This window comes from Podarcis gaigeae (assembly GCF_964106915.1).
Source record: "Podarcis gaigeae genome assembly, chromosome: 5".
Classification (NCBI taxonomy): domain Eukaryota; kingdom Metazoa; phylum Chordata; class Lepidosauria; order Squamata; family Lacertidae; genus Podarcis; species Podarcis gaigeae.
In genome coordinates, this window is record NC_139681.1 from 96,601,464 (window position 1) to 96,615,350 (window position 13,887).

At 47.0% G+C, this 13,887-nt stretch overlaps 1 protein-coding gene across 7 annotated transcripts in view; it reads right to left on the reverse strand.

Moving 5' to 3' along the window:
• The window catches only part of DIS3L2 (DIS3 like 3'-5' exoribonuclease 2), a 201,269-nt gene that overhangs the window by 109,242 nt on the left and 78,140 nt on the right, over positions 1 to 13,887 (reverse strand). For all 7 annotated transcript variants that reach the window (XR_014564298.1, XR_014564299.1, XM_083739250.1 and 4 more), the window contains one exon: positions 9,371 to 9,602. Coding sequence is in view for 5 of the 7 variants with exons in the window: in XM_083739250.1 (XP_083595376.1) it covers positions 9,371 to 9,602 (232 nt within the window). In the remaining 2 variants the exon portion in view is untranslated. The remainder of the gene's footprint in view (positions 1 to 9,370; positions 9,603 to 13,887) is intronic.

The window sequence follows — 13,887 nt, forward strand, 5'->3', positions numbered from 1 at the left end:
GGCAGTCCCGAGGGGCAGCTTGGAGCGCCGGCCCGGACTGAAAGAAGCCAAAGGAAGAGGAAAGGGTATGTCAAAATTGCCTTGGAACAAATAGCGGCATTGCAATATCCCTCCAGGCTGCAATGGGAAACAGATATATGGTCAACTTCCCTTGTGCACATCTGCTAAAATAAAAATAAACCCCAAAATTTACAAGTACATCTATACCAGCCATAATAAACAAAATGGTGGAAAACACGCTCTATTTATTAAATGCAAATAAAAAGCGTTAGAGTTTCCTGGCATTTCTTGCGTTGGGGTCACTTTAACTTTTCGCATTACATAAATAGTCCCCTTTAAGTGATTGCATTCATTAAAATATTTAATTTCCTTTAAATAATGTTATGAAAGGTTATAAAATGCACATTTAGCCTGGAATTCAAAACCGCACCTTGCAAGGAGATAGTCTTCGGCGAAGGGCCAGCCGTAGTTATTTCATAAAGCTTATGAAAAGCCCTGCATCAGTCGTCCAGGGCTGGGTGGGGGACGTGTGGCCCTCCACATGCCGCTAGGCTCCAACTCCCAGCAGCCCCAGCAGCCAGCATGCCCAATGGGATGGTCAGAGTTAAACAATTTCTATAGAGCCGCAGGTTCACCACCCTGCTCTAAGGGAGGGAGGGGTGAAAGAGGATGCCAGCAAGACGTAAACCAAGAGGCAACAGTTATCCATTTATGAACGTTCAGCCCAAAAGGCTCCCAGAGTGGGTAACAGAACAAGGAATTAAAACTAGGCAGGCCCTGTAATCTTTTTCCTTTTCTTTTTAAAAAAAGCCACAACATGCAAAAAGTGAGGGACAGAGAGGGAAGAGTGGGAAAACCAAGTTCAGGCACCAATTCTTAGATCCAGTGTGATACAATGGCTATAGAGCTTTGGGGTAGGACCTGGGAGAGCAAGTTCGAATCCCCAGTCAGCTACGCAGCAGCTCCCTGGGTGACCTTGGGCCAGTCACCATCTCTTGGTCGAACCTTCCTCACAGGGTTGTTGTGAGGGTGAAATGGGGAGGAGGAGAACCAGGCACACCACCCTGAGATCCTTGGAAGTTAAAAGTGGCATATAAATTAAATAAATAAATAAATATAAACTTTAGTTCTCGTAATGGCCAGGTCTGTTGTCTTTGTCCATGGAGTTTTCTGGGGGAGGCAGTGGAAGACAGGAGGGCCTGGTGTGCTCTGGTCCATGGGGTCACCAAGAGTCGGACACAACTAAACGACAACAATGACCAGGCGGCATAGAAACAGCTCAGGAGCAGGAGGTGCCTATGGAGGGAGCCCTGCTTCCCATCTCTCCCACTGAGGCTGCCAGGTGGAATTGCAGCCGCCAGGTGACAGGACAGGTGACGCACTTGTGCTCTTCCAATTCATCTCCCAGTCCACTTAACTTAATTTCCCACCCACAATCTTAATTGTTCTCTGCTCCACATGGGTGTGTGAGAAGAACCAAAAGAACCAGAGGAATGCCCCAAACTCAAGCTGCCACTCTTGAAAATTAATACTGCTGCTGTGGTGCCCCTCCTATTCCTCTCCCGTTCCCCACTGCTGAAGAACTTCCAAGTGTTCCTCTTTTCCAGGGATATTCCTGGATTTACGGAAGCCGTCCCGGTTTCTGATTTTATCCTGCAAAATCCCGCTTTTCCTTAGGACATCCCTATTTTCATCAGAGAAATGTTGGAAGGTATGGAGTTAAGCAGCCCCCAAGCCAAGGAGATGAGTAACTATACAACCTTGAGGAGCCATCTGAAGGCAGTCCTGTTTGGGGAGGTTTTTAAATGTTTATGTTTTGTTATGTTTCTATATACGCTTGAAGCTGCCCAGGGTGGCTGGGGCAACACAATCAGATGTGTGGGGTATAAATAATAAAATGATTGTGATTGTGATTATTTAGGATGTCTCTATTTTCACTGGAGAAATTTTCATTGGAGAAATATAGCACAAGGAGACCATTCCATCTGCAAAAGGACTCCTGCTTGCCCAGTGGATCAATCATCTCCTCTGCTCCCCCTGCATGATGTTCTGGGGGGGGGCTCCCCTGTCCCCCAGAGCAGATTTTGGGGAGACCCAGGGGGCATGCAGAGAGAGGGGCAAAAGCATCCTTACAGTAGCAAGAATGCTTGCACTAGATCAGGGGTCTGCAACCCGCAGCTCCGGAGCCGCATGTGGCTCTTTTACACCTTTGCCGCGGCTCCGGGGCAGATACTAGCGAGGGGAGGAGGCGCATTTTGCGCCTCGACACTCCCCACTGTGGCGGGCGCTGTACTGGCTGTGACGTCGCATGGGGGTGGTGCGTGCATTAGTCGCGCACCGTCCCGACGTCACCTTCCCGCCCACTGTCAGATCAGAGGGCAGCGGCGCGCATGCTTTCAATGTTGCAATGGTTTTGCGGCTCCCTTTTTTTTCCATTCGGAAATGGGTCCAAGTGGCTCTTTTTGTCTTAAAGGTTGCAGACCCCTGCACTAGCTTATGCGAGTGGAGCGAGTTAGCTGAATCTGACCCACACGGCCTACGGCTGTGCAGGAGGAACTTGGCACCGTAGAAACTGGTGCTGGGGGGACGTCCAACACAGCCTCTCCCTCTTCCTTGGGTTTATCTAATGTCCTTGAAAAGCCATCTAAATCTGGTGGCCGTCCCTGCATCTTGTAGCAGTACGCTCCACAAAACTAATTACGCCTTGTGTTTCGTTTTGCTTTGCTTCTTTTTATTCCAAATCCCTTGCCCATCCATTCATCAGTGAAACGTGCACCACAGCAAAGAGATCTGAGACAATAAGGAAGCAGCAGTCATGACCAGGCATTTAACTGGGTGCTTCCAGGACCACTCTAGGAAGAGTGCTGCTCCCTCGCCAACCTTGCATGCCCACGCTGCTTATGAACAACGGGCCAACGCTTGCATCCATTGCTCCAGCAGTCAATGAGGGGCCACGATCAGGCAGAGGCAGAGTAACTTAAAAAGCGGCACCGGCAGCCCACGGCTTCTATTGGCCTCCAGTGGCGGGGAGTCACGTGGGCACATGCCCAATGAGAACCGCAGTGCAGAGGAGTCTGGAGCAGCGAAGATGCGGGCGAGTAAAGGGAGAATCAAGGAAACTGGGAGAAATCCCAGACAGCTGAACAGGGAGGTAAAAGTGTGGGGATAAGGTGGGGAGGGGCATAGAAAAGGAGGCAGCTGCCATTTGCCAAACCAGAAATAAACTATGCCGAACCTTTGCTGTCGTGGTTATCCGGTGACCATTCAATATTTCCACCCTGGGCAGTGCTGTGTTTGCAGTGGGAGATTTACTATGTTAGCTTGGGCAGGGCTTGCTAAGCTTATCTTACAGTGAAAACACCCGCCAGGAGCTCCAGCCCAGGGAAAAACCGGTGCTTTAATCCCCTTGTTTTCCTTTTGGGTGATTACCTGACAAAACCGAAAATTGTTATAGCTTTGCTGAAAAGAAAATTAGGCACTAATGGCAAGAAACCTCTCCAATTAGTTCTGTTATTAGCAGCAAATTAGAATTGCAGCGTTAGCACCCCTCCGAGACGGCAGCTTTTCAGAGGCCTGGTAAACTATGCTTGAGCCACCAGCCCCTCCTCCTGCTCCAAGACAGAGAGAGGTTATATTCATATATGTACATATTTAAACCTTTTCATGAAAGTCTCTTGCACAAATTAGATTAACCAGGACAGCTGAAGTGACCAAAACGAGCCCTTAAAGCCGTCAGATTAAAACACTTATTAACCATGACAGATCCAAAGTTATTTTTTCCAGGCTTGCTGCTGTGGAAATTTGCGACTCTCTCCAAGAGGAGCACAATTAATGTTAGCAATTCCCACTTCCAAATGAAAATATATTGTGTTTTCTGACTTTTTTAAAAAAGAAAGGAAGAAAGAAATATCCAGCAAACAGTGAGAAAATGCATCCTCCAGACTGGATGGAAAGGAAAGCAGTGAGGAGATGCTCACTATCCCAGTTATAACATTCTGGCAAGAGTAATGGTTGTGTTTGCCCAAGATCCAAGCTGCACCTTTTAAAAAAAAAATGCAGTACCTGATGCAGTTAATGCTCCTGAGTTTTCTTGCCCATGTGAGCAAGAAGTAAGGAGCAGGTTTGTGCTTGGTGCTACCCCAAGCGCACTAAGATCAGGTAAAAGGAAAGGGTAGCTCAGGAAAGTCCTTTCCTCCACCTGCAGCATCCACACACCTGGGGCTTTAAAGGACTCATGAACAGCTACATCAGAGGTGGGGGACCTCACACCCATGGGCCAACTGAGATGTGCGCGCGCACACACACACACACACACACACACACACACACACACAGCACCTCCATTTGACCCTTGTGACTCTCATGGTTGAGACACCTTGAGATACTTTGAGAAAGGTAAAGGTAAAGGGACCCCTGACCATTAGGTCCAGTTGTGACCGACTCTGGGGTTGCGGCACTCATCTCGCTTTACTGGCTGAGGGAGCCGGCATACAGCTTCCGGGTCATGTGGCCAGCAGGACTAAGCCGCTTCTGGCGAACCAGAGCGGCACACGGAAACGCCATTTACCTTCCCACAGGAGCGGGACCTATTTATCTACTTTGACGTGCTTTCGAACTACTAGCTTGGCAGGAGCAGGGACCAAGCAACGGAAGCTCACCCCGTCGCGGGGATTCGAACCGCCAACCTTCTGATCAGCAAGTCCTAGGCTCTGTGGTTTAACCCACAGCGCCACCCGCGTCCCATACTTTGAGATAAAGGTAAATTTAATAGCGCTAAGAGAGAACGACAGGCTTCAGCATTCCTTGCTGAACCATTTTTCCTTATTTCCGGGGGGTGGGGGGCAGAGCATGAAGTCTCCCAGTGTTCATGGTGGGCAGGGAAAAGGCAAAGACAAAGGGTTTCATCAAGGAAGAAGAAACTGCAAACAGCACAGATAAGAAGTTGCATACAGAAGTCAATCCAGGATGAGACAAGGCAGTAGTTAGCTCCACACGGAACAGTTACATCTGCACTCAATGCTTATTTAAAAGTTGGGGGAATTGGAAGATGCCATAGGCAAAGTCAGGCCATTGGCCCCCACTTAGCCCAGTACAGTGGTACCTCGGGTTACATACACTTCAGGTTACATACGCTTCAGGTTACAGACTCCCCTAACCCAGAAATAGTACCTCGGGTTAAGAACTTTGCTTCAGGATGAGAACATAAATTATGCAGCAGTGGCGCGGCAGCAGTGGGATTCCCCATTAGCTAAAGTGGTGCTTCAGTTTAAGAACAGTTTCAGGTTAAGAACGGACCTCCAGAACGAATTAAGTACGTAACCAGAGGTACCACTGTACTGTGACTGGCAGTGGCTTTCCAGGTTTTGGGAGGGGACTCTCACAGCCTCACCTTCAAGATGCCCAGGACTGAACCTGGGCCCTTCTGCATGCAAAACAGATGCTCTGCCACTCGGCTACAGCCTCTCCCTCAACACAGGTAAGTCTGTATGTTGTATGGCCTGAGATTCCCAAGCGCAGTCCAGAAGGCAGATCCCTTCTCTGCGTGCCTCCTCCACGAGAGGCCTGGAGAGTGGCAACATGAGAATGGGCCTTTTCAGCAGCGACTTCCCATTTGTGAAATGCTCTCCCCAGGCAGGTTCAGCTGGCATCTTCATTAAACACCTTTAGGCACCAGGTGAAAACATTCCTCTTTAACCAGGCCTTTGGCTGATCTGACATCCTATAGACTTTTAAATGTGCTGTGGGGGTGCATGTGTGTGTTGTTGTTGTTCTTGCTTTTATTGTGTGTTTTGTGGTTTTTCCCCCTTGTATTTTTATGTTGTGAACTGCCCTGAGATCTACAGATGAAGGACAGAATATGCATTAAATATCAATTAACCAATCCCTGCAGGTCCTGTATGGCAGCACAGCACCAGGCAGGGCCGGAACATTTAATTTCCAGTTGCTGGATGCAAATAGACATTCCCTGTGAGGGACCATGCCTTCCAAGAAATTTGTGAACTTCTACTTGTGATATGCTGCCAGACATGAGATACCTTTGCACCAAATTCCTGAACTACAACATCCAAGCTAGCCAATGAAGCCTAATTCTTGGTCGTATACACAACCTCATCCTGTTTTTAAGACCAAGCTCAGACTCCAAAGCTTCTCCTTAAGAGGTTCAGATTCCTTCATCAGTGGTGACATTCCATGTCTTATAGATCCCATGGCGAGATTGGAATTTCCAGCTATGTAATGATAGGGCCAGGAGGCTAGAAGCAAACCTGGTGAGCAAAACATGGAATATCCCTTTTCCCAGAACCAGGAAGTGCCAGACCAACGTGTTTAACCACAACGTCCTCTTACCTGGAAATGTTTCTCAATTAAAGGTTTAGCTCATCTTGCCTGAAATCGCCCGATCAGGCAGTGCAGAATGCCACCTACCTGCCATGTGTGTTTGGGGGGTGGGGGGTGGGGTAGAAGAAAGGGAACACCAGCCAGGGCAGTCTATACAGTGCATTCCCAAAGTGTTCAGGAAAGTTTCTCAAAAAAAACCCCACCAAACACAACTTCCCTGATGATGTTTCCTTAAAACTCTTTCTTTGGAAATCCCACCTTACTACCATAGCTCCTCTTTCCTAGTTCCTGTATTTGCTGTGCCTATTTAGCTAAGAGAGTTTACACAACTGGGAGCACTGAATGAAAATGCAAACGATGTGGATGAAACGCCAGGCAGGCTGGAGGATCTGGCAAATGTGTGCATCTCAGGGCTGAGACAAGCTCAGGTGCTAGGACCAGCCTTACTACAAAGGGAATGTACAGAAAAGAGTGCTGTTTTCCTCCCATCTGCCTCTGTGTGTAGGTTGGGTGGGGGTTTTAAAGTCTCCCCTCATTCCCAGCCAGCACATCCATGCGAAGGCTGCTTTAGCTAGGAAGGCCAGAGAGCACTCCACAACCAAAAGGATCACTCACAATAACAGCTCCTGGGTGTGTTGCTAAGAATGGCTTCAAAATCAGGGAAGCTCGCATGAAGTTTTGGCTGTATCTGAGCCCAGCTAGGCTTGCTGCATAATAGAGTACTGAACGCAGCATTTTCTAGGCCTCCCCCGAGCTTGGGAAGATTGAAAATTTGAGGCTCACTGAACACTCTGCATGCAAGAGGAACCGACACAACTGCAGTATCTTCGCCTACCAACATCACAATCGCAAGTGGCAAAACATTTACATCAAAGTTCAGCTACCCAAGCAGCGTCAGTCGTGCCTGGGAATGCTCCCAAGGATACCCTCGGAGCAATTTGCTTATGTTTCAGGGCTGCACAGAGCGGAGGGGATTTCTTTTTAAAACATGGCCAAGATACTCAATTCCCACCCCCTAGATGTAGAATCAAGCCTTGGGAGGATTAACCTTGTTTCTCGGCAAGCAGCATTTTGTGAAATAAACCACCAACAGATACCTGGCATCAACAGAAATGGCGAGCATCTTATTTTCACAGAAAATGCTTTGTTAGATACTGTGCCAAATGGAAGGAGAAGGCACAACAGCACAAGAAAGGACTCCAAGGCTATTGCAGGACTAAAGGGCCTGGGAGGAAGGACAGCGAGTGAAGACGTGCAAGGAAGCCTGCCACCCTCTGGATACGGCTAATGAATTACAGTGGTGCCTCGCAAGACGAAAAGAATCCGTTCCGCGAGTCTCTTCGTCTTGCGGTTTTTTTCGTCTTGCGAAGCGAGCCCATTAGCGGCTTAGCGGGCTTAGCGGATGAGCTGATAAGCGGCTTAGTGGCTTAGCTGATCAGCTGTTAAGCGGCTTAGCAGATCAGCTGATAAGCAGCTTAGCTGATCAGCTGTTAAGCGGCTTAGCAGATCAGCTGATAAGCGGCTTAGCGGATCAGCTGTTAAGTGGCTTAGCGGATCAGCTGATAAGCGGCTTAGCGGCTTGGGAAAAAGGGGGGGAAGGGGAAAAAACCCGCAGGAACTCGCAAGACATTTTCATCTTGCGAAGCAAGCCCATAGGAAATTTGTTTTGCGAAGCACCTCCAAAACGGAAAACCCTTTCGTCTAGCGGGTTTTCCGTCTTGCGAGGCATTCGTCTTGCGGGGCACCACTGTAGCTGGGGAACCTCTGGTGCTGCTGAGCTTTTTCATTCAGACTTCGTCACAACCCTGCGGCCTGCGGCTCATTCCCTGCTCTACAAGGATCTGCCCTTGAATACTGTTTCAGAACCATCTCTGAGCAAAACCAACCACAAAAGCAGAGACAGAATTCAGTGGCAGGCAAAAAAATTCCAGGTGCTAGGACTGAGAATTACTCCAGGCACAATGAAGGGTCTTTGAGGGGAGGGGAGGGTGGAATATATTTTTTTTTGGGGGGGGACACTAATAATATAGACAAATAGGAAATGAGGTGATAGGTACTAAATGTAATACATTGCAATACTCCCACACCCAATTAATGCCAACCTTAAGTTATTTGGCTACATTCTGCAAAATAAAAAAATACTGCAAGAATTTAAAATGTATAAACAGATGTATTGAGAAAACTTGAGTAACAAAAACAAAGTAAGCAACAGGACCCCCAAAATTTAAAACAACCTGTAGAAATTGAAAACTACCCCAAAAGCCTGGTTAGTGAGGCTCAAATCATAACAGAAAGCTCTTCAAAATATATACAGATGCCTAAATAGTTGCATACACACCTAAGAAAGTTAAATAAAAATGTCTAGGTGAAATTCTCAAAAGGAAAAGACGCCAGAGACTCGTGTTGCAAGAGGCATCCCAAATGAAACCTTTTATATCAACTGGAACCAACTGCCTATAATAGTCCAGTGATATCAATGGAAAGGAACTCTGGAATGGAGAACTTTTAATGTGTACGATGGAATCAAGGGAGGGCTTTTGACCCTTACTGGCAGAAAGCCAGAATAAATAGGTAACGGAGTGGAAGACTCAAAAAGTAGCAGGAAAACAGTGACAATGAAAGAGAGGGAAACATGCATGCGGATATTCCCAGCGAAGAGAGAAAATCCATTTCCTCACTGAAACCTTTTGGAGTTAAATTGCGTAGGGCAAAGATCTTTCAGGGTCATTGCAAAAATGCATTCAGTGGCTCCCCACTGCCTTTCAGACACAATACAAATGAATCAGGCCCAGCAGCTCTTCAAGTCCACCCAACATTGCTTTCTTTATATTTTTAATTATTTGTGGTTTTGTTTTCAGGTATGTTTATAGACACCTGTCCCTCCCTGCCCCGCCCCCAGCCAAAAAAAAAAGTTATAGGCTGCACAACAGTACTAAAGCAATTTAAGCTCCTGATTTGCTTTTAAAGGAAATGGAAGTGGAAAAGGCGGGGAAAAACAGCTGGCTCTACCATTTGCGGCTGAACCCCAACTCACCATTTTCTCCAGCCCCCAGGGACAGCTGCTTCTGATCCTTGGTCTCCCTTGAGCCATCTTGCTTGGCCTCAACATCTTCGTCATCAAACTGAGCCTCTATAACAACGTCCGGGCTGTTAACGTCGCCTTTTCCTGGATCACGAAGCACACAAGCGCCCGGGGAACTCCCAGGAGGATCTGATCCTTGAGCTGTTTCTGTTGTGTCATTGTCACAACCATCCGGCTTGATTACCTGGAGAGTAAAGAGGGAGAAAAGTTGCATTCTGAACTGCATGGTCCAGCATGGCTCAGGGGCAGCCGTACACCGCTTCCGACCCTGATAGGTCTCCCCGCAGCTCCAAATCCTTCATCCCAGAGCCCTTTCCAATTGATATGGGAGGGGTGACTGCCAGTGAGGAGCAGCAGCAGGATGGGACCGGCCTGGATGGCAACTCTTCCAGGTCAACTTCACCCAGAAAGCAATACTAGCACACAAGGAAGAAACACACTATGTGTCCCAACACACCTTGGTGCCAAATTGTGTGAAGGTCATAATGCCGGGGGGGGGGGGGGGGACGATATTTTCCCACCATTCCTTCTTCACAACACAAAAGGTCTGAAAGGGGAAAAACTGGGAACGGCGAGCAGGGGAGTGAAAAACCCTCCAATGGCATAACTCTTTTAGAACTGTGACTGAAACAGTTTTAAAGCTGTCTTTTAAAATCACAATGTTAAATCGTCGTGATCGGACCAAGGCTGCAGGGTTAAGAGGGGAGAGTGCCTGGGATAGGCACACACACACCCCCAAAAGTCCCATGAGGGTCTGTGGGACGTCGAGATGTCCAGCGGAAGCGCCAATCTCCCGTCACTCCCCCCTCGAAAAGTACTGCCAAAAGGCAATGTGTGGGGGGGGGGGAGTGGTCAAGATGACCCTGCGAGCCGAAGCCACAAGCTGCCACCAAAAGCAGGAAATTTTCCTAACAACATTATGGAGCCGAAGAAAGAGTAAGAGGTTTTTAATCTATTTTCTGAGAAATAATTGCAGCAATATCGCCTTTGACTGGGTGATGGAACAGGCAGCGCTCCTAGGATTCAGTGGTGGGAAAACTACTTTCAGATGTTGCAGAGGACAGAACTTTGTCAAGGGTTTTGGGTAACTGTGAAGAAGACTCCGTCTGGGTCAGATCCAAGGCCCATCTAGTCTAGCAGCCCATTTCCTACAGTAGCTAAGCAGATGTCTTTAAGAAGCACAGGAGCAGGGCATGAAGGCAACAGAACTCTCTTGCTCATGTTCAGCAACTGGCATTCAGAAGAAAACTGCCTCCAACATGCCGGTGGTACAGAGTCATCATGACTAGTAGCCATTGATCACCTTATCCTCCCTGAAACTGTTTAATTATATATTACATGAAGCACTTCCTTTTATCTGTCCTGAATCTGCAACCATTCTGCTTCACTCGATGGCTGTCATTATTTGTATGATCGTCCACAGGACAACTAGTGTCACTTCGCGTTTGTTAAACAAACCACAGTTTAGTGTTACGTGCAAACAGGACCGATTTCAATCATAAAGTGAGGCACCTACAACTCCAGATGTGATCTGACCAGTGCAGAACAGTTTTCATGGGGAACTGTTCGAATCCCCTATATTTTTATCAGCTACAGGGCTATCGATGCATCCTGATGGACAGAGAATCTGCCGTGAGTTCAGAGTGAGGAGCTCAACAGGAAAATGGTGAGTGCTTCTCAGCTCACCCTGTTGAGCATCTTGAGATAAGCAAGCCTGCGAACATGGATAGCGAAATTGATCGACTATGCCGAAAAGGCGAAAATGACAGGGAAGTTCAGACACCAAGAAGATAAAAGATTTTTAAAAAGAATGGACTAACTTTGTAGAATACCTGAAGGAGCACTGTAAACACTTAAAAACGTTAGTAGGTTTAGCATAGTTAAAGCTCTGGTTTTCCCAGTAGTGATGTATGGAAGTGAGAGCTGGACCATAAAGAAGGCTGATCGCCGAAGAATTGATGCTTTTGAATTCTGGTGCTGGAGGAGACTCTTGAGAGTCCCATGGACTGCAAGAAGATCAAACCTCTCCATTCGGAAGGAAATCAGCCCTGAGTGCTCACTGGAAGGACAGATCCTGAAGCTGAGGCACCAATATTTTGGCCACCTCATGAGAAGAGAAGACTCCCTGGAAAAGACCCTGGTGTTGGGAAAGATGGAGGGCACAAGGAGAAGGGGACGGCAAAGAACGAGATGGTGGGACAATGTTCTCGAAGCTCCCAACATGAGTTTGACCAAACTGCGGGAGGCAGTGGAAGACAGGAGTGCCTGGGGTGCTCTGGTCCAGGGGGTCACGAAGAGGCAGACACAACTAAACAACAACAAGGTTTAGAATAGCACCAGTGATATAATTAGGGTAAATTTTGAAACAAGGGAGATGAAATAAATTTCATAAAGATATAAAGATGCAGAAAAGATAGTAGGTAATGATGGGAAACTGGGGAGGAGGGTGGGGAGAAGTCTGGGGGCTGAGAACCCCCAAAAGATAAATGTTTTGTTGAATTGATATGAATGTAAAAATGTAAGCAAAAAAATCCTTAAAATATTTTTAAAAAGCAAGCCTGCAAACAAGGGACGGGGTTGCATCTGCCTCTGATGAGTAGGTATCAGGTTTTTAAAGACTGATAAGTAGACAGACACATGCACCCTCTTAAAAGCCTACTAAGTCCTGCCAAAATGCTAAGAACCTGAAAACATCAGATACAAAAAGGGGAGGGGGGAGAAAGGAAATGGGATAAGGAAAAAAGGAAGAACACTAAGTAACTGTGAAAGGGGCAGAGCACACCTTGCGAACAAAGCACCTTTAACAAATAGTTGGAAGGTACTTCCTAAAATAAAGAAAGAGAACGCTCAAGGAACATAAGAACTGCCTTGCTGGATCTCATGAGGGAGCCATCTAGTCTAGCATCCTGTTTTCCTCGGCACCTGGGCTCCCCCGTCCTTCTCACTGGTCCTTGGGGTACGGAAACACAAAGCTCCCCGGTGCAACATTATGCATCGCCCCACACTCACTGCAGCTGGCCATCTCTGTAGCGCTCAGGCAGAAGGCAAAGCTCTCTGGAAGGAAAGGTAACCAACAGGTTACGTTGCCTGAAGAGCTGAGACAACCGGTTTGCTCAAGTGCTGCTCATGAAGAGGTGAGAGTTTTGGGGAGTCCAGGTGCAGCCCTTCTCTGGAGCCCCCGCTTAGCGTGATTTATTGTCTGATAAATACACCCTGTGGGGGGAGTCCAGTTCATGCTCCTAGATAGACCAACACCAAACAATTTATTGCAGGCCATTAAAAATGTTGACCAAATAGATCTTTTCCACCAAACCACACAACACTCAAGAGTAGTAGAGTTCTACTGTTGCTTTCTCCTGCACAAATGGCATTTGCACCAACAAGAAATGTGTGTAAGTGGTTTGAAAAGAACCGTTCTCTTTTTTAAAATAATATTTATTAAAGTTTCAAAGAAGTTACAAAAATGAAAGGAAGGGGAAAAAAAGAAACAAAAAATACAAAATACAGAAAAATAAAAACAATTAAAAACAAATCAGTCTTTCCATGTCTTGACTTTCATTTGCTTGTTTCCCTGACCTCCTCACACCTCCCTTTTTTGTATTCTAGTTCAATAGTTGTTTCAGCAAGTCCTTACCATTTTTGCTTTTATCTTGATATTTTATCTTAATATACTGTAACTGTACATTTTCACCTGTTTACAATCCATTTTTACATACCCCTTTGTAACATTATTGCTAAAACCACATAGCTTCATTCCAGCATCCTTCTAACATTCCTTAATTTTACAGTGTTTCTGTAAATACAGTGGTGCCCCGCAAGACGAACGCCTCGCAAGACGGAAAACCCGCTAGACGAAAGGGTTTTCCGTTTTGGAGGCGCTTCGCAAAACGAATTTCCCTATGGGCTTGCTTCGCAAGACGAAAATGTCTTGCGAGTTCCTGCGGGTTTTTTCCCCTTCCCCCCCCCTTTTCCTAAGCCGCTTATCAGCTGATCCGCTGATAAGCCGCTTAACAGCTGATCGCTAAAAGCCGCTAAACCGCTAATAGCGCTAATCCACTAAGCTGTCAATGGGCTTGCTTCGCAAGACGAAAAAACCGCTATACGAAGAGCCTCACGGAACGCATTAATTTCGTCTTGCGAGGCACCACTGTAGTCTTTAAATTTCTTCCAATCTTCTTCTACCGACTCTTCTCCCTGGTCTCGGATCCTGCCAGTCATTTCCGCCAGTTCCATGTAGTCCATCAACTTCATCTGCCATTCTTCCCGGGTGGGTAGATCTTGTGTCTTCCAATACTTTGCGATGAGTATTCTTGCTGCTGTTGTTGCATACATAAAGAAAGTTCTATCCTTCTTTGGCACCAATTGGCCGACTATGCCCAGGAGAAAGGCCTCTGGTTTCTTCAGGAAGAAAAGAACCGTTCTCATTACACTCCCCTCCAGGAGACTCTCCCCCTGGAGAGTCCCCCCCC